This window comes from Aulonocara sp. 'chitande type north' Nkhata Bay, linkage group LG19 (genome assembly GCF_057382095.1).
Source record: "Aulonocara sp. 'chitande type north' Nkhata Bay isolate Kocher_YH1m ecotype deep benthic linkage group LG19, A_spYH_male_GT1.1, whole genome shotgun sequence".
NCBI classification, from domain to species: domain Eukaryota; kingdom Metazoa; phylum Chordata; class Actinopteri; order Cichliformes; family Cichlidae; genus Aulonocara; species Aulonocara sp. 'chitande type north' Nkhata Bay.
This window is the reverse complement of record NC_141362.1, coordinates 1,579,427-1,600,570: the sequence shown is the minus strand read 5'-3', so window position 1 is coordinate 1,600,570 and position 21,144 is coordinate 1,579,427. Positions and strand designations below refer to the sequence as shown.

The 21,144-nt window shown below is 43.8% G+C and overlaps 1 protein-coding gene across 2 annotated transcripts in view; it reads left to right on the top strand.

The window, feature by feature from the left end:
• Window positions 1–19,473, top strand: part of LOC147306277 (mitogen-activated protein kinase kinase kinase 7-like) — a 30,974-nt gene extending 11,501 nt beyond the window's left edge. For both annotated transcript variants that reach the window (XM_086273888.1, XM_086273889.1), the window contains exons 8-14: window positions 1,175–1,305; window positions 8,863–8,947; window positions 9,094–9,224; window positions 9,337–9,475; window positions 11,609–11,655; window positions 15,504–15,619; window positions 17,588–19,473. In XM_086273888.1, coding sequence (XP_086130014.1) covers window positions 1,175–1,305; window positions 8,863–8,947; window positions 9,094–9,224; window positions 9,337–9,475; window positions 11,609–11,655; window positions 15,504–15,619; window positions 17,588–17,747 — 809 coding nt within the window. In that variant the 3' untranslated portion in view covers window positions 17,748–19,473. The remainder of the gene's footprint in view (window positions 1–1,174; window positions 1,306–8,862; window positions 8,948–9,093; window positions 9,225–9,336; window positions 9,476–11,608; window positions 11,656–15,503; window positions 15,620–17,587) is intronic.
• The last annotated feature ends 1,671 nt before the right edge of the window (window positions 19,474–21,144 follow it).

The following is a 21,144-nucleotide window of genomic DNA, read 5'->3' as shown; positions in this document are numbered from 1 at the left end:
CAGAAGTTTGATACCATCATGGGGAGGCTCGCGACTCTCCAACGGGAGATCGAGAGGCCAGTGTGTTAAAGAGCAGCCTGAAAAATTCTCCTGGGCTGCTCGCATGGAAATTAACAAAACCAACATAAACATTGCGGATCCCCATCACGGCGCCAGCTGCAGGCCCAAGGCTGGAGCCGAACAATCACTCCCTGATAATGACTGTGTTACAGCTATTCTTCCCATCCCATGCAAGGACACCTGGATTGGCTGGAGGACTGTTTACTTAGCCTGATAGGCCGAAGGACACTGTCTCAGCTAAACTATGGACACGCACACACACACACTTACACTGATAAGCACTCACTCATCCCCCCTCCCTTTCCAACGCCTTCGATGCTTGTGCCCTACCGGGGAAGATAGCAGTCAACTGGACCAGCGCAGATATACTGCAGGACTGGATGCGCTGTCTACACCGGCTCTCTCTTACCCTTTACCCGCCCCTGTTGCTTGTCTTGTGTTTCTAAGGTGTATTGATAGTCATGTGCTTTTGTGCTGAGGTGGGGTTTTTTTTCTGTTATCAAACTGTTCTCCCACTAGGAGCTCAGTCTGAGTGGAGTTTTTTTTTTTCTCCTCCTCTTACCTCATGTAGTGTATTTTCGTTGTTTTTTCCTATCAGCCTACCTTCTGACATGTCTGCCCAATGTGATGTTTGTGTAAAGTTGGTCAGATGGTTCCTTTGTAAGTGCGCATGCGCCATTAGCGTGCTGCCTGCTGTAACCCTAATTTCCCTCGGGATGAATAAAGTATTCTGATTCTGATTATTAAAAAGAGTATGCAAAAAAAGGCAACTACCATTCTGATATTGCTTTACCATTTTTTGTTGTTTTCATTCATCCAGAAATCTCTCTGTAACTGCAGTCTTCAAGTAATTTTTTCACCATCATAATTTTCATCATCTATTCGTGTTCACAGTCTGGTCTGAGAAACTTCTAAATTTGTTTGTAGAGCACGAACAAATTCACAAAAATAATGCTGAATTAAATATGTGAGTGAAATGTTTGTCGACGATTTACGAGACATTTGTGTGTACACACCGAATGAGGTCTTTTCTCTTGACATAATACGAAGTTTTGTTCATAATGGTGATAATGGAAACCATTGTTCTCTTCTGGCTGACTGGTTACTACGACAGGTACTCGACCTCCTCTGATCAAAGACCTTCCAGAACCCATAGAGACTCTGATGACACGCTGCTGGGACAAAGAACCCAGCCAGAGGCCATCAATGAATGAGGTCAAAAACACTATGAATCATCTAATGAAGGTATAGTGCCACTACATGGAACCACGAATTATCATTTTATTTCAGTTTGTGTGTACAGTAAAGAAATGAATTATAGCATTTGTTTTCTCAGAAATTCAGTCAAATTTAGGTTTTTTTATGATGTGGTTCACTCCATCTCAAATCACCATGAATCTCCTGCTCAGCCCTCATTGTTTTGAATTTTTTCTGCACACTGAAATCTGAGGCGTGTGTTTTAAACAGAATGATCTAAAAAGATTAAAGGCTGAAATTTTCACTTTTTTCTGTTTTGTTTTGTACCATCAAAATGAATCTGACATTTGGGACCGACTTCCCTGGAGGAGTCTGATAATAAACTGTCAAAGATACTTAGCCACATTAAAAACTCAAGTGCCAATGTAACTGTTTTTGTGCGTAAAAAGAAATATAGTAAAACAATTAAAAGTAATGACATGACAAATTGGAACTATATCTAGAAACAATTAAACAAATGATCTTTTGAGAAGGTTTTATAAATCAGATGAACCTAGAGCAGTGTTTCCCAACCACTGTGCCACAGCATATAGTTGTGCCGTGGAAGATTATCTGGTTCCACCTGATTACTACTATAAGCCAGCAGCATGAGTAACGGGCAGAACAATTACATTCTCTTCCACTAGAGGGCAGTACAACTACCTGCTCAAATTACATCGGTTGCCAACTGCCAGTAAAACAGAAGACGAAGAAGAAATTACATAATAGTCATGCTGTGAGACAACCAGCGCCTAATAACAATAGATAAATATTTGAAAGAAAAAGTAGTCAGTCCGGTTCTGATAAATATTTATGCCCCGAACTGGGATGATGATAAGTTTATTGGCAAAATAATATCATTAATTCCAGATATGAACTCAAAACAGCTGATTTTTGGTGGAGACTTGAACTGTGTGATGAATGTAACACTTGACCGTTCCAGCTCTAAACCTACAAATCTCTCCAAAAAAGCCAAGATATTATCTGTTTTTATGGCCCAAATAGGTTTTGTTGACCCCTGGCGGTTTTTATTTCCACAAAGTCATTTTCTTTTTTTTCTAATGTACATCATTCATATAGTAGAATAGACTATATGAGTACTGAATATTTAACCATTGTAGAGTCAGATCATGCCCTGTACTTTTCTCTCTACCAATCAGAACGCCCGCCTTGGAAGTTAGACAGGACTCTCCTGGCAGAGAAGGGTTTGTGTGAAATGATATAAAAAAAAAAAATAGATGACTTTCTAATTTTTAACCAAAAAGATAATAATTCACTCCTCCTTGAATCGCTACCTTATCGTGGTGGAGGGGTTTGTGTGTCCCAGGGATCCCAGGGGCTATGTTGTCTGGGGGCTTTTGCCCCCTGGTAGGGTCTCCCATGGCAAACTGGTCCTGGGTGAGGGACCAGACAAAGAGCGATTCAGAAGACCCCCATGAAAAGAATATCGAGGGAACAGTTTACCCTGCCCGGGATAGGGTTACCGGGGCCCCGCCCTGGAGCCAGGCCCGGGGAGGGTGCCCGAGGGCGAGCGTCTGGTGGCCGGGCCTTAGTCCATGGGGCCCGGCCGGGCACAGCCCGAAGAGGAGACATGGGCCCATCCTCCCGCAGGCCCACCACCCGCAGGAGGCGCCATAGGGGTCGGGTGCATTGTGAGCCGGGTGGCAGCCAGGAGCGGAGGCCCTGGCGGACCGACCCCCGGCTGCCAAGACTGGCAATAGGGACATGGAATGTCACCTCTCTGGTGGGGAAGGAGCCTGAGTTGGTGCGTGAGGTTGAGAGGTACCGGCTAGATATAGTTGGGCTCACCTCTACGCATTGTCTGGGCTCTGGAACCAGTCTCCTGGAGAGGGGCTGGACTCTGTCTCAGTCTGGAGTTGCCCCTGGTGAGAGGCGGCGGGCTGGGGTGGGTATTCTTATATCCCCTCGGCTTGCTGCCGGTACGTTGGGGTTTTTCCCGGTGGACGAGAGGGTTTGTTCCCTGCGCCTTAGGGTCGGGGAACGGGTCCTGACTGTCATCTGCGCTTATGCGCCGAGTGGCAGTTCGGAGTACCCAGCCTTCTTAGAGTCCCTGGGGGGGGTGCTGGAAGGTGCTCCACCTGGAGACTCTGTTGTCCTGCTGGGAGACTTCAATGCTCACGTGGGTAACGACAGCGAGACCTGGAGGGGCGTGATTGGGAGGAACGGCCTCCCTGATCTGAACCCGAGCGGTGCTTTGTTATTGGACTTCTGTGCTAATCACAGTTTGGCCATAACGAACACCCTGTTCGAACATAAGAGTGTCCATAAGTGCACGTGGCACCAGGATGCTCTAGGCCGTAGGTCGATGATCGATTTTGTAATCGTATCACCAGACCTGCGACCATATGTTCTGGACACTCGGGTAAAGAGAGGGGCTGAGCTGTCAACTGATCACCACCTGGTGGTGAGTTGGATCAGGTGGCGGGGGAGGACGCTGGACAGACCTGGTGCACCTAAACGCGTAGTGAGGGTGTGCTGGGAACGTCTAGCAGAGGCCCCAGTCCGCGAGATCTTCAACGCACACCTCCGGCAGAGCTTCAACAGCATTCCGAGGGAGACTGGGGACATTGAGTCCGAATGGACCATGTTCAGCGTCTCCATTGCCGAAGCTGCTGCATTGAGCTGCGGCCGCAAGGTGGTTGGTGCCTGCCGTGGTGGTAATCCCCGAACCAAATGGTGGACACCAGAGGTGAAGGGAGCCACCAGGCTGAAGAAGGAGGCCTATCGGGCTTGGTTAGCCTGTGGGACTCCGGAGGCAGCCGACAGGTATCGACAGGCCAAGCGGAATGCGGCTCGGGCAGTGGCTGAAGCAAAAACTCGGGTGTGGGAGGAGTTCGGAGAGGCCATGGAAAAAGACTTTCGGACTGCCTCGAAGAGATTCTGGCAAACCGTCAGGCGTCTCAGGAGGGGAAAGCGGTGCTCTACCTGCACTGTGTATAGTGCTGGCGGAGCGCTGTTGACGTCGACTGAGAAAATTGTCGGGCGGTGGAAGGAATACTTCGAGGACCTCCTTAATCCCACTGACACGTCTTCCGGGGAGGAAGCAGAGTCTGGGGATGAGGGGTGTGACCCACCGATTTCCGGGGGCGAGGTCACTGAGGCAGTTAAACAACTCCTTGGTGGCAGAGCCCCTGGTGTCGATGAGGTCCGCCCCGAGTTCCTGAAGGCTCTGGACGTTGTAGGGCTGTCTTGGTTGACACGTCTCTGCAATGTTGCGTGGAGATCAGGGGCAGTACCTGTGGACTGGCAGACCGGGGTGGTGGTCCCCATCTTCAAGAAGGGGGACCGGAGGGTGTGTTCCAACTACAGGGGGATCACACTCCTCAGCCTCCCCGGGAAAGTCTATGCCAGGGTGCTGGAGAGGAGGGTTCGTCCGCTAGTCGAACCTCGGATACAGGAGGAACAATGCGGTTTTCGTCCTGGTCGCGGAACACTGGACCAGCTCTTTGTCCTCTCGAGGATACTTGAGGGTGCATGGGAGTTTGCCCAACCAGTCTACATGTGTTTTGTGGACCTGGAGAAGGCATTCGACCGTGTCCCTCGGGGCGTCCTGTGGGAGGTGTTGCGCGAGTATGGGGTGTCTGGCCCATTGCTACGGGCCATTCAATCCCTATACAACCGTTGCAAGAGCTTGGTTCGCATTGCCGGCAATAAGTCGGACTCGTTCCCGGTGGGTGATGGGCTCCGCCAAGGCTGCCCTTTGTCTCCGGTTCTGTTCATAATTTTTATGGACAGGATTTCTAGGCGCAGCCAAGTGGCGGAGGGCTTTCGCTTTGGTGGCCTCAGAATCTCATCTCTGATTTTTGCGGATGATGTGGTTCTGTTGGCTTCATCGGGTGAGGGCCTCCAGCTCGCACTGGAGCGGTTCGCAGCCGAGTGTAACGCAGCGGGAATGAGGATCAGCACCTCCAAATCTGAGGCCATGGTTCTCAGCCGGAAAAGGGTGGAGTGCCCACTCCGGGTCGGGGATGAGTTCCTGCCCCAAGTGGAGGAGTTCAAGTATCTCGGGGTCTTGTTCGCGAGTGATGGGAGAAGGGAGCTGGAGATCGACAGACGGATTGGGGCTGCGGCTGCAGTAATGCGGACGCTGCACCGGTCAGTCGTGGTGAAGAGGGAGCTGAGTGTAAAAGCGAAGCTCTCAATTTACCGGTCGATCTACGTCCCTACCCTCACCTATGGCCACGAGCTGTGGGTAGTGACCGAAAGAACGAGATCGCGGATACAAGCGGCGGAAATGAGCTTCCTCCGAAGGGTGGCTGGCCTCTCCCTTAGAGATAGGGTGAGAAGTTCGGCCATCCGGGAGGGGCTTAGAGTAGAGCAGCTGCTGCTCCACATCGAAAGGAGCCAGCTGAGGTGGTTCGGGCATCTGGCAAGGATGCCCCCTGGGCGCCTCCTGGGCGAGGTGTTCCAGGCATGTCCCACCGGGAGGAGGCCCCGGGGCAGACCCAGGACACGCTGGAGAGATTATATCTCTCGGCTGGCCTGGGAACGCCTTGGTATTCCCCCGGACAAGCTGGAGGAGGTGGCTGGGGAGAGGGAGGTCTGGACCTCTTTGCTTAGGCTGCTACCCCCGCGACCCGACCTCGGATAAGCGGATGAAGATGGATGGATGGATGGATAATGTTTCACCTTCTCTCTTGTGGGAGACACTAAAGGCTGTAATCAGGGAAGAAATCATCTCATATTCGTTTAGAAAACACAAAATGAATTGAAATAGGCAAGAACCATTTCTATGGTAGGTGCTCAGTACTCTCTCTCCCTCTCCTGAGTTCTACAAAAGGAAGCTAGACCTCCAAATACAGTATAATTTGCTATCAACTGAAAAAACCGAACGTCTTCTGTTAAAGTCATGAGGTTATGTATATGAGCATGGCGATAAAGCCGGACGTTTATTAGCACATCAACTTAAATGCCACTCAGCCGCACAACAAATCCCACAAATACGAAAAGATGATGGTGAGTTAACAATTGACCCCGAAGAAATTAAAGAAACCTTCACGGCGTTTTATTCAAATCTTTATACATCTGAGATTACAAGTGACTGCTCTGCTATGGAGCATTTTTTTGACAATCTTCAGGCTCCTCTTGTAACAGCGGCCCATAGGACTGAAGCTGAACTTCCACTCAATCATGCAAAAGTGACTACTGTACTAAAGGCGATGCAAAATGGCAAGGCACCCGTCAGGGCTGTCCGATCAGCCCATTGTTATTTGCCCTGGCCATAGAGCCCCTCTCTATTACACTCAAAACTTTGCCATCAATTGCAGGTATTTGTAGGATGGATAAAGAGCATAGAGTATCCCTCTATGCAGATGATCTGTTAATGTATGTATCTGATCCCGTTTCATGTGTCCCCCATATCCTCCACACCCTAAGCAGCTTTGGCTCCATCTCTGGGTACAAACTGAACTTCAGTGAAAGTGAATGCTATCCTGCTAATGACCTGGCTCTTCAAATATAGAGCAGTGCTATACCTTTCAAAACAGCCAAAAATGGCTTTAAATATCTAGGCATAAATATAACGAGATTTGCACAATCTCTATGAAGAAAATTTCTGCCCGCTACTTGAAAAGGTCAAATTGGACTTAAAGAAATGGAAACCACTTCATCTATCGTTGGCAGGGAACGTAAATTGTATAAAAATGAATATACTCCCCAAGTTTCTTTATCTATTTCAGTGTATCCCACTTTACCTTCCAAAATCATTTTTTAAATCTATTGATAAAGCTTTGGTCTCATTTATATGGGATGGGAAAAAACCTAGAATACGCCTGGATCAGTTACAGAGGCCTAAAGACCTAGGTGGTTTAGCCTTTCCAAATTTCGGCCATTAATACTGGGCCTCAAATGTTCAAAAAATAATTTATTGGCTCCACACCCCAGATGAAGATTGGTGCCAAATTGAAGCGGCGTCTTACATTTCCACCTCCCTTAGAGCCTTGGTCACCTGCAGCCTTCCAGTTTCCTCACGGCTGTACACCGACAGTCTTATAGTTCTTAACACCCTCAAAATATGGGCTCAATTTTAAAAGAACTTTGGGTTTAAAAATCTTCTCCATTTGAGCCCTATTCATAATAATCATCTTTTCCCTCCTGCCAGATTAGACTCTGAATTTGCTCTTTTGCAGAGACGAGGCATCCACAATTTTTTTGACATGTACATAGACGGTGTATTGGCAAGTTTTCAGGATTTGTCACAAAAATTTGACCTCCCTCGGTCCAGCTTATTTAGATACTTTCAAGTTCGCACTTCCTTCAGCATTATAACCCCAACTTTCCAAATATAACACCATTTACTGGTGTTGATGATCTGTTGAAACTCACATTTAAGCCTAAAGGTCTTATCTCAAGGATCAGTAATTGTATAGCCTCCTTTAAGAATATAACAATGGCAAAGATCAGAGCGGACTGGGAGGATGAGCCGGGGGTGGACTTAGAGCAGGAGACCTGGGAGAGCGCTCTTTTAAGAGTAAACAACAGCACTTCTTGTGCCAAATTAAACATCATAAAGTTCAAGATTCTTCACCACATTCATTACTCTAAGGCAAGACTGGCCAAAATATTTCCAAACATAGATGCAAGCTGTGAGAGATGTAGAAATCCTTCTGCAGATTTAACACATATGTTTTGGTCATGTCCAACTTTAAAAGCCTACTGCTCAACAATTTTCAAAACACTGTCTGAAGCATTGAATGCTGAGCTTCAACCCAATGTAGTCATGGGTATATTTGGTGCTACAGATAGAGGACATAGAACATTAAGGAAAAGCTACAAAAACATAATCGCTTTCACTACACTGCTTGCGCGCAGAAAGATATTATTGCATTGGAAGTCACAAAAGCCACCCAAAGTGGCTCTGTGGTTCAGTGACCTGTCACAATTTATACAGCTGTACTCTCAAGGGGTCGAAGGAGAGATTCTTTGCCGTTTGGGATACATTGCTAAAACATTTAGAGAAAATTTAAACCATACCCATCTGATACTCGCTTGGCAGCTACCGTATACCCTTATTGTTGTGATGGTGATTAATTTTGTGCAAACTATTGCCTTTTACGTGCACATCTTTAAATATAGTGAATTTTGATGTACCTCATTTAAATTTTTTTTTTCCTCTGGATTGGTGTCCAAGATGTTCTTGGGGTGGGGTATGCATATAAAAGAAGCATTGTGACTTTGTTACATGTATGTCTTTGTATTACATTCTTGACGCTCAATAAAAAAATATTTTAAAATATTTTAAAAAAGAAAGAAAAAGTAGTCAGTCTGACCTGGTCCTGGAGAAAACTCCTACCCAGATGAAGGCCCTAGCATGAGTAGTGGTCAGAAGAAAGCAAAAAGGGTATACTGGGGGCAAACCGAGCTAATTCTGCTTATACCTGGTGCGCAGGGAAAAATTATCGGAATGCTTTTTGTGACATTTTTGTTTGGTGGTGTGGCGTGTGATTTTTCTGATGTGAAGTATGTGCCGTGACTCCAAAAGGCTGAGAAACACTGGCCTAGAAAGAGTTCTTTAAAAATGCAGGGTGCTATGTGTGCATCTTCCAGTACTTTCCAGGTTCCGATGAACCACTGGATCTTCCTCATCAGTCGTCAGCCAGCAGAAGTGGCTCTTCGTCAGCCACAAGCACGGGTAACCATGCTACAGCTTCTACTAATGCATGATCACTTCAACAGCTATTTCAGTCTCTGCTAACTTTTTTTATAATAAATGGAATTGAAATCATTCCATGTTAAATCATTAATATTATCACAAATGATTTCTTTATTTCTGCTCAGACTCGTATGCTGACTGCACTATCAACTGTAGCCGGAGTGATGACGACATAGAACACACAAACTCAGTTGGTAGAGAGGAAACCCTGAAAAGTCCCGAGTCCAAATTTCCACTTCAGTTCAAGCCCTCAAAGGTAATAGAACATAATCACACAGTGATCACACTTCTTCACAGTGTTTTGCTTTGAACCTGTTTTATGATTTTATTTTATTATTTTTTATTATTTTATGATTTTCAAATCCCAGAGTCCTGCATCGCGTACTGGTCTGCCCAGGACCTCAGGTGTGGACACTCAACCAGGGCCTTCCCAAAACTCAACCCACTCGAGCAGTTCTCCAATCAACTCTAGCCAGTCAGAACTGAAGATGACATTCAGCTCCACAGGTAGATTCACACAATATTATTTTCCTGCAAAATAATCATCAATTCAACCTTTAAAATGTATGTGTCTGAGTAAATACTGTACCCGCCCCGCCGTGGACACATTGCAGTCATATTAGAAGATAGTAACTGCTGTTGACCTGAAGCAAGGTTTACAAGACGTCTGCCAAATTTAAAGACTGTGGTAAACTAATTTGTTTCTCTGTATACAGACAGTTTTTAGATTGTTTTCTATTTCCGTTTTGCCATCAATGTTCTATAACTCATTGGTTTTTAACTCTACATTTTAAAACATCAAAATAGCTCATGCTGTGTTAGACTTTTAGAAGCTGAAATTACTATACATGTATTTGGATGAGAGGGTGAAGTTACTGTCTAACACTAGCTGTTTGGTTAGCAACCTGCGTTTATAAATTGTATGAGACATGATTAATGCATAGCATTCTGACCACCAACAGGTGAAGTGAAAAACAATGATTTTCTCTTCATTATAGCACCTGTTGGAGGGGGGGATATTTTAGGGAGCAAGTGAACATTTTATTCTAAAAAGGTGATGTGTTAGAAGCAGGATAACTGGGGCAAGCGTACGGATTTAAGTGAGTTTGGAGGCCTCGCTTTGCTGCTTACAGTGCTTAAATGTTGCTAACATTTTGATGCCCGATACAACAGCACACTTTCAGAATTGAATGGCTTGATGGAGTGCATGCCTCGATGGGTCAGGGCTGTTTTGGCAGCAAAAGCGAAACCAACACAATGTCTAAGGAGCTTGGAAAGAAAGCGACTGGACTTGTTAAAGTTTCGTGAAGATGTTTCATCTCTCCAACAGGCTTCTTCAGTTCTAAAACCAAATGGTGCAGCCACCTCTTGGTTGCACCTATAAATTGTTTCCATAAAGATTATGAATGGAAATGGAGAAAGCCAACATCCACTGGAAATGAGTCTGACTTGCTGCTGGCGATATGAATCAAGCTGTCACTACAGCTCTACAGAGGCTGAATGACCTGCATCAATAGGCATGATACCCCATACTCCCAAAGTAACCCTTGGAGATGGGGTCGAATGCCTTCACCAAATACTCAGAAAAACCTACCAGGAAGAACCCAGGGACCTACTGGGTCTGATAATGGGTCCAGTGATTTCATCCAAATGGTGCAGAGTGCAGGGTATTTAAACCTATTGGGGGCTATCCCTTAGGGTTCGTGATCCACTCGTGTGCTTCATCACGTGAGCCGAGGTGTGAAAAATGTTGGATCTCCAGTGTCACCTGTTGTAGCCAACCTTTACATAGAGGAAGTGGAAATTAAAGCTCTTGGCTCTTTCAAATGGACAGTACCTAGCCGCTGTCAAAGATATGCAGATACCTGCTGTTGCTCAGATACCCAGGGGACTGCTCAACTCCACTGCTGTTTGGGGCCAGTGAGAGTCATCTAATACCCTGGGTCGCCTACATGTTGGGTTGTGGCTACAGCTCCCAGTGTATCCGCACTTGCTGCTTCATCATGTACCCATCTCCACAGGACTTTACTGTATGTGTGAGTGTGGGTGGTTCACTAAGGGTTTCAGACCCAGCAGTGGTTTCAGACTCATTGGCTACCCTTACCTGGTTCGACCAGACATTTGAAGCTTTTGCCAGGGTGTGGCCACTGTTGCATGCTATTGAATTCAAATAGCTGCGAGGAGCCACAGGTGAGAGTACCAACAGGGAAGGAACTACTCAAAGGACAAACTGCTCCAAGGAGCATGACATGTCCCCTTATCAGAGGTACTACCTCTCCCTGCCACTCCATACAGCCCAACTTCCTTTGACTACCATGACCTGGATGACAGAGAACCTACACAGACAAACCAACACAATAATAGGCAGGTGGTCATAATGTTATGCCTAATCTGTGTAATACCTGGTCAGTACCTAGTGATAGACTCCTTGTTTGTCTTCTTTGGTAAAACCTAGCACCTCATAACACTTATTTTCTAGTTCAGTCACAGATGTGGCTCAGTGAATGCATTAGTCTGACCACAGTAGCATTAGATGGTTCACTGCCAGTGTTTGGATTTGTGTTTGAAAAGTAAAAGTGTGTGTGTGTGTGTGTGTGTGTGTGTGTGTGTGTGTGTGTGTGTGTGTGTGTGTGTCTTTAGCTACCAATGGAGTAGATGGCTATCTGAAACTGGATTATCAGCTGCAGGTAAGATGGTATTTTTATTGTGCTTAAAAACACAAAAACATAGCTGTAGTTCACCATGGTATTGGATTACAGTTTTCTCTGCCTTTTCTAGGTGAAGACATATACCCACACACTTACATTTAGTGTTTATGCATGTATTAGTTATTGTTTTGTAAGTATGAGAACTCTAAATTATAAGTAATGTAGAAGATCTGCTAAATTCAGCAAAATATATATTTTGAAATTTAAAATGTATGTAATACTAAAATGTGATGTTTCTATTTCTTATGTTTGCCTAAATAAGTAAAATGTGAATATGTTTGAAATTCTGGACATGCAGGCATTTTTGGCCACTACTCCGACTTACCATGGAGGCATCCTTGTCAAAGACCTGAACCACCTGAACACCATTTATTTCTGCCATTTGTATCTGTAGTCTCATTCTTTTAGTCACTACCCGTGCTTATGACCACAGGTGAGGATGGGGTCATAGATCAACCACTAAAACTTCACTTTCACACTCAGCTGCTTCTTAACCATGAGCCCCTGAAATGAGACCCAGGAAGAGGGTGATAGATTGCCTGAAGCAGTTAGGACAGGACAGTGCCACTGACCGGACTGGCTGTATCTAGGGGAATCTACACCAAGTCTGTATGGTTTACTGAAGATACATAAACAGGGTGCACCTTTAAGACCGATTGTCTGCATGATCAACTCAGTCACCTATAACATCTCAAAGTTTCTGGCTTCAATTCTCAATCTGTTGGTATCTGAACACCACATCCAGAACACCTTGGAGTTTGTTGAGAAGGTGAGAGATGTCATTATGGAGGCAGATGAAACCATGGTCTCGTACGACGTTACATCTCTCTTCACTTGCATCCCAGTCATGGAAGCGTTGGAGGTAGTCCGTAAGAGATTACAGGATAACCCCAACCTCAGCAACAGGACCGCTCTCAGCATCCACCAAGTGTGTTTGAACTGTGTCTTCATTCTACCCTGGAACACCAAGTCATTGGTTCAGGTATGTGGATGATACCTGGGTGAAAATCAAATCTCAGGACGTTCCACAATTCACTGATCACATTAACTTGGTGGACCAAGACATCAAAGGGAGGATACGAAAAGTGGCAGGTTAGCCTTCTTAGACTGTGAGATTTCCATCAGTAATGGGCGACATCTAAAACTGATGTGTACAGTAAACCTACACATACGGATCAGTATTTAAGGTTTGACTCTCATCATCCACTGGAGCACAAACTGAGTGTCATCAGGACGCTACAACACAGAGCGAACACCATCCCCACTGACACAGCGGCCAGAGAAGCAGAAGAACATCAAGAAGGCCCTGAGTAAATGTGGTTATCCCAGCTGGACTTTTGTCAAAGCTGGGAAGGCTCCTAAAGAAAGCTGCAGATGATCCAGGAGAAAAATACAACCTCCGACTAAGCGAAAACCTGTAGTGATCCCGTACGTGTCAGGAGTATCGGAGCAGTTGAGACGCATTTTTTCTAAACACCGGGTCTCTGTGGCTTTTAAACCCCAAAACACACTGCACCAAACACTGGTCCACACCAAGGATCGGGTCCCCCGACACAAGCAGAGTAACATAGTTGTTAAGTGCCAGGAGGATTGCCAGGATTTATACATCGGGGAAACCAAACAACCTCTGGCTAAGAGGATGGCACAACACAGAAGAGCCACCTCGTCAGGCCAGGACTCTGCAGTCTATTTACACCTACAGGCCAGTGGACACTCTTTCAATGATGAGGATGTAACATCCTGGACAGGGAGGAACGCTGGTTTGAGGGCGGAGTCAAGGAGTCCATTTACATGAAAAGGGAAAGACCATCTCTGAATTGAGGAGGGGGCCTAACGGTACATCTGTCACCATCTTACAATGCTGTGACTGCAGCCATTCCCCAACTCTCTGTGAATGGGACTCATGCTTATTGATTGGTGGTCATGACAATTTCCAAATTAATGATCAAGGAGCTGACGTAACAGCCCATTGTTCCTTCAGTGGGCTGGTTTCAGTCATTATGCAAATGTACTGTTTATAAGGTTGTGGAAACCTGCAGTCCGCTGAGACTGAAGAAGTCACCTGGATAAGTGATGAATCGTTTCTCCCACTGAAAACGCTACGTGGATGATTGAGCATGCATCCATACGTTACTTCAGATGCTGCACCAATCCATCTAGCTGTAAAAAAGAAAAAAAAAGATTATGGTAATTACCATGTGCCAGAATGAGGACCCACACACATGATCTGCACTTTCTGGTATCTTTTATTTGTAAGGTTTTATTTCCCACTTTATCATAGCACAAGCAGCATTTCAGCTGCTCTTCACACACACACACACACACACACACCCCTCTGGTCCCGGCACCATCCTTAAAGGGGAGGTGTGTTTTGCTGATGGAGATCAGGTGTGTGTCAGCCTCCCCTGACACCACATCCTGAATCCACTGCTCCAGCCCTCCCCTGCAGCTGAGCCACAGACTGCACCCCACCACATACCAATATTGTTAATTAAGGGCAGCCGTGGTATAAATCACACTGTATCTCAAACACCTTGAGGTGACTGTGAATTATCTCTTTATAAATAAGATTTAATTGAATGAACTTCACTTGGTGATGGTCTGATAAATTTGCTTAACAAACTCTACTCCACAGCAATTGATTGTCAGTCTGAATTGGCCACACTGCTCTTTCTACCGGAAAATCATGGTATTGGACTTAGAGGTGCTAATTTTTATCCACACTGATTCACAGTCAGCTGTAAACCGCCCCGGTGCAAGCTGCAGGCCACCACTCAGTAAAGCCAACAGAACCACTTACCTGGAAAAATATATAAAGATTATGAATGGAAATGAGAGAAAGCCAACATCCACTGGAAATGAGTCTGAGTTACTGCTGGCGATATGAAATCTAGCTCTCACTACAGCTCTACAGAGACTGAATGACCTGCATCAATAGGCACAGGGTTTGATAATAAGTCTGCGCCTGCCTGATGTGGTCAGGCTGAACCTGCTTCTATCTGTGAAATGCACAGGATGCTAGTGGAGGACCTACCATTTCTGGTATTGTGTGGCAAATGCTTATTACGCTCCGCAGTGCTGGGCAGTGAGCGTAGAGCCCACTAAAGGACGTCAGACCACCCTCATGAAGTCTGTGATTGTTTGGTCATAGAAATTCGCACCAGTGGCTTGCTAAAGGTCATTTTGTAAGACTGGCAGTGCTCATCCTGTTCCTCCTTGGACAAAGGAGCAGACACCAGTCCTGCTGATGGGTTATGGACCTTCTATGGCCCTATTTAACTCTCCTAGAGTAACTGCCTGTCTCCTGGAATCTTCTCCATGCTCTTGAGACTGCTGGGAGACCCAGCAAACCTTCTGCAAATTGCATGTATTGCTAGACATACTTGGGGAGTTGTACTTACCTGTGCAACTTAGTAGGGTCCAGGTATTGCCTCATGCAATTAGTAGTGACACTGAACTCAGCCAAATGTAAAACTAGTGAAAAAAAGAGAGAATATGAGGAGGGAAACCTGTAAAACCATTCATTCAAACCATTTGAGGGTTGTCTCATTGTTGCCCCTTTACTGCACCTGTTATTAACTCCATAAACACCAAAACAGCTGATACTGAGTAACAACCCCCTCTGCTGCTAAACTGACAAGTTCAATATTCTAGAAGTTTAACTGACTTGATGTTGTATTCTGATTAAAAACTGTTTCTTTCTTTCAATTTAATTTAATTTAATTTAATTTTTTTGAGCATTATAGTAGTATTCTCATCCAGCTGTTATACTGAAGTCTGCATGTGTAGAGTGTTGCATTAACCACAGCGTGTCCCTGTGTTTTCAGCCTCTGGCTCCTTGTCCAAACTCCAAAGAGTCCATGGCTGTGTTTGAGCAGCATATCAGGATGGCTCAGGAGTACCTCAAAGTCCAGTCAGAGATTGCTCTCCTTGTTCAGAAAAAGTAAGTCACATGCACAATATTAACTTAAGCAGAACTGTGAACATCTTAAGATGTGTGATAAGAGTGCATGCTTTAATCATGCACCTGGAAATGGAAAAATCAATGCAAACATTTAATCTTCAGTTAAAAATGGTGGACTTCCTATTGGGTTTAGGTCTTCAGGCCAATGGACAAAAATGTTAAAATGATTTATGTGAATCCTAGCATGTGGGCTCAACCAATAAAATACGTAGTATGTTAATATGAGCCCATGCTGCTTGAATAATATTGCCGTCTGGTCTCTGGGGAGGCCAATCCATGGTTGACAGTGTTAGATTGTGTGTTGTTCTATCCATGTATGCTTTTACTGCACTGGCAGTAGGGGTGGGGGAAAAAATCGATACTGTGTAGTATCGTGATATTTTGTTTGCTAATAATGTATCGATACAGGGACAGCAGAAATCGATATTTTGTTACAAAAAAGGTTTTTGTGCTCTGACTTCAGAGCATGTTGATCCTTTTTCTGAGCAAGAATCCTGACATTCCTTCACTGTCCAAATGTGTTTAACTTTTTTTTGGCAGCAATAAACTAAATTTAAGACATGTTTTATTTTAATTAAGTTTAAAACTTTTTTATTTACTGGAAAATTATATTTTGTTTTAATTTACTTTCAAATTCTTCAGTTGCTGAATGGGCTGCATAGTTTTCATAAATTGCATAGTTCAGAATAGCTATAGTTGTACCAGATGGTTGCATTCAGTTAAGTTGGACTAGACTGTAATACAAACCGTTCAGTTTGTCAACAATAAAACTGAAATGAGAGAAAGACTGAGTGTGAGACTTTGATATTAGATAAAATGAATATTGATAAAGTTTACCTTTATGTACAGAATCTGAATATCGCAAAATATTTTTAAAAATTGCAATAATATCGTATCGTGCGTTAAGTATTGTGATAATATCGTATCGTGGGATGTATGGTGATTCCCACCTCTAACTGGCAGTGTGTTTGGGGTCATTGTCATGTTGAAAATTGAAACTGCTGCCAATCCGTTAGTTTCCAGAATGATTGCATGGTGGATTAAAATCTGTCTGTTCATCATTCTCTGACATGATCTTAAAACACCAGCTGAAAAGCCGTGACTTCCTTTCTGTTTTACAGTTGGCTACAGACACGCCCTGTTGTAACTCTCTCTTAAATTCCACTGTATTCACAGTGATTTGAACAAAAAAAAAATCTAATTTGGATTCATCTCTCCTGTTGCCACTAATTTTCAGTCCAGTTTTTGCATAATTTGGAATACCTCAGCCTTCTCTCCTCATTTTCATTCTTTAAGAATGGTTTCTCTTCCACTGAGACCATTTGTGACGAGGCTTCAGCAAAGAGTAGACGGATCAACTGAAGGGCCTCTTTCTTAAGCACGTGACTTTGAGACACTATTCATAATTCATCTAGGGGTTGGGTTTTTTTTGGCCAGTTTCTTTTTATTTTCTTGGAGTGACACTGCACTACACCCTGAATTATGACATGTTATTAGAAAATTATTACTTTTTACCTGTCATAGTGTTGTCTTTGGCATTTTTCAGAGCATGCTAAAAATATGATTTTGCAATAAGCTGCTTGTAACAAAGGGCCTGAATATAAAATTTAAATATGGTTCTTTGCCAAGTTGTCTATTATATGTAGATGCAACAAATTCTATTCATTTTTGTAATGTAAATACACACTGAATTCATTGCATTTTTCTGAGAAATCCATCCTCTAAAAACACACTGTGAGTCAACAATAAGAATCGAACAATAATGAGCTGGTGTTTCTCTAAACAAGACAAGCAAGAAAGTGAGATTCTGAGTTCATTTGTTTCTCACCAGCAGGCAGCAGCAGAGAGAATTTCCACTGTGGTGCACTGAAGCAAAATTACAAAAACTGCATTGTCTAAATACTTTTTGGATCTTACTTTATGCATGTCATTGCACCCTCTATGTAGGAAGGAGCTAATGACTGAACTGGAGCAGGATGAAATGGAACAGCAGGCCTCGTTTCGACTCATCCAAGAGCGCAGCAATCTGCTGGAGGACAACAGCAGCCTATCAGCCTACTGCCAGGGCCTGAGGAGTAAACTGAGCCTGATGAAGAGCCAGAACTAATAGCACAGCTGGAACAAAATGATGGGTTGCAGCAAGCAGTCCACACCACTGTTGTTTTTACTGTGATCGCTCCCCTTTTAAAAGAAGAGAACAATCACTGGCAGAAAAGCCCGTTATCTTAGAAAATGAGACTCTGCTAACTACATAAGGTACATCAAGATAATATTAAAGGGAAAGTTGTTAATTTAGAATTAAAGCCTTTAAAGTAAAGCTGAATTATAAGTTGATATTCTTTGTTAATGAACCACACTGTGTGTACAATTATTAGGCAAGGTGTATTTCTGAGGATTAATTTTATTATTGAACAGCTACAGTGCTCTAAATCTGAATGTTTAAGACAGTAAAAGTGAGGTTTTGTCTTTCATAAGAGAATATATATATGAGCACAATTATTAGGCAACTATTATTGTGCAGAATTATTATGCAACTAAATGAACAAAACGAACATTTTTCCATCTCACCTGTTTATTTCCATCTGTTAAAGTGAGAATAATAAAACGACTCAAAATTTACATATAAACATTTCTGACATGTCCAAAATAATAATAATGATAATCAGGGACTAATATAGCCACCCTTCTTTTCAATAACTCACAAGCCTTCCATTCATGGAGTCTGTCAGTGTCTTGATCTGTTGATGATCAATGTTTTGTGCAGCAGCAGCCACAGCCTCCAAGACACTGTTCAGCGAGGTGTACAGGGCCCACAGGTTCTCAATGGGGCTTTTCAGAGTCCTTTAGATCTCTTTTTTTGGCCCATTTTGCCTGAGGAAGAGAAGCTGCCTGAAAATTATGCACACCTTTATATAGAGTGTCGGTCTCCTTAGGCCACACCCTCACTCATCACGCAAATACACATCACCTGATATGCAACATTAAGTTTATACAGCTTGAAGTTGGAAAATATGCATAAAATTATGATATGGCCAAAATACCCACTTGCCTAGTAATTGTGCATGCAGTGTATGGATTTATGATGTGATGTGTAACATTCTTTGAGGCAAGCTGCTTTGAAGGATCCCGGTATTTCTTATAAGATACTTTCGGACAACAGGAACTTTGTCATAGTTGCAGTAACTGTTGACGGTAGATTTCAAAGGTCCAATTTTATTTGATTTTATCATTTGCATGATAATGGTCATGAGAATTCTCATTGATCAAGGCCCACTGATCAAAGACCACTGATGAATTATTTGCATAATTATGATGAAAGAACTGACCTCCCATTGTTCCTTCAGTGGGCTGGTTTCAGTCATTATGCAAATGTACTGTTTATAAGATTGGAAACCTGCAGTCAGCTGAGACTGAAGAAGTCACTTGGATGAGTGACGAAACGTTTCTCCCACTGAAAACGTCCAGATGAACAGAATCAACTTTTGGACATTTACTTACCTGGATGATTGAGCATGCATCAAGACATTATTGATTGTGGTTACTCAGCTTATGGTTCAGCAGCAAACTCTTCCATCAGCTGGCAGAGAGGAATGTAAAATTCTTAATAATACAATAAGATAATACTCCATTACAAATAAGGCAGTGTAGTCAGACATAAAAATAAAAGTGTACAGTTGGATTGGAGCAGTCTTTTAGAGTTGCAACAATGAGTAAAACTTAGTTCCTCCTGTAAGATTATTTCTGTTCTCTTTTGTACTAATGTTTGTCAGCATGATGCTTTCATCTGATCTTGTAGCAGACCTCTAAGTCTGCAATAAATGAGTAAACAGCCAGCAAGTGTTGTGACTTAATACCATTTTAGCTTTTCAGCTGATATCCGTCCACCTATGTTAATTGCAGTCAGTTAAATCTGGCAACATTGTACGACAAAATGTAAACATTCCTCTTGCTGGAAGTGAGAAAGAAGGGAAACAGATTTATATTTACATATTTTTGGCCATTGTTTTGTTTGAATCTATTTGTCCTGAGTTCAGTCATGTTTAAATCAAAGTGGTCCTGTTTGGGTCTTTGCAGTCTATCAGGCAGAAGGTCATCTGCCACAGGATTAACTGCCTTGCAGAGACTACTGTTGTGATTTGGAACTATATAAATAAAATTGAATGGAAAAAGATTAAATACCGTAGGTACATCATATTAAAAAATGTTGATGTTTCAATTTCAGACACAGGTTTCTGAAACTCTTAAGAGCATAATCAGTCATGATAACAGCTTTGGAACACCAGCTTGAAGTTGCCCTATGCCACGGGCCCTATCCAGACCGGTCAAATGTGACGTGCTTCGAGCAGACAACAGCTTACCGTTGTAGCAGGGTCCATGTTCACAGGTGCTGCTAAGGAGGAAATAGTCAGGCATCCAACTGTCAACACAGGCTCAAAATAAAAGTCAGTAGCAGAAAAAGCTGTTTAGCATTGGCAGAGAAGATTTGGCAAGTTTTTTTTTGTTTGTGTTTTCCCGGGAATAACATCGGAGATCTCTGTCCAGAAGAGCGCAGTCCTGGGAACAGCTAAGATACTGCGCAGGACCCTCAAGCTCCCAGGCCTCTGGTAGAGGACCCGAGCTTGAAGGATAAACCGCCCGCAGGGGCGTGCTGGATGTTTTTTATATATATATATATATATATATATATATATATATATATATATTTTTTTTTTTTTTTTTTTTTTTTTTTTTTTTTATATATATAAAAGTGGGCTACTGGAACAAGAAGGCATCGGTGGGCAAGAGACGAAAACGGCATTGTTGGAATGCTACCAAGCAAGTAACCCTGGCGGAAGGGGCTACATGAATAGGATGAGGGACCTATGGATTCTTCGATACCCAACATCCACAATGACGGCGAAACAACTAGTAGCTCAGTGTTCCAACATTCGAGAGAAGGGACTGCTCTCACAGCTAGAGATTGACGAGGTACAACACAAATGCTACGGCAAGGAGGAGTCAGGACGCCAGGTCAGGGGGGAGATATCATCACCCGAGATTGGGTACATAGCCCCAAGTGCGATAGGAGAAGGATCGTTGAGTGCGAGAGGAACTGACCTGAAAAATAGGATCATGGCCAAGCTTGAAACCTGGATCCCCCGTAGCCGGTTACCAAGATTACGTGAAGTACCCTCAGAAGGTCTGCTAGATGATGTTAATGCAGCACTACGGGCAATACCTACAACCACGATTACCGACACTAACAAGCTCATCTACAATACGGCAACAGTGATCAGTGAGATGCTTGGCTACAAGTTGAACAGCGACAAGGGGCAGTACCCTCCATGGAGAAGGAGGCTAGAGGGCAAGATCAAAGTAGCACGGAGGGAGGTTAGCCAACTAACGGAGTTGCAGAAAGGTAAGACAAATAAGGTGCCTAAGAAATACAGCAAGCTGTCCATACCTGAGGCCTTGGAAACTGCCAAGCAAAGACTCACAGCCTTGGCCAGCCGCTTGAGGAGGTA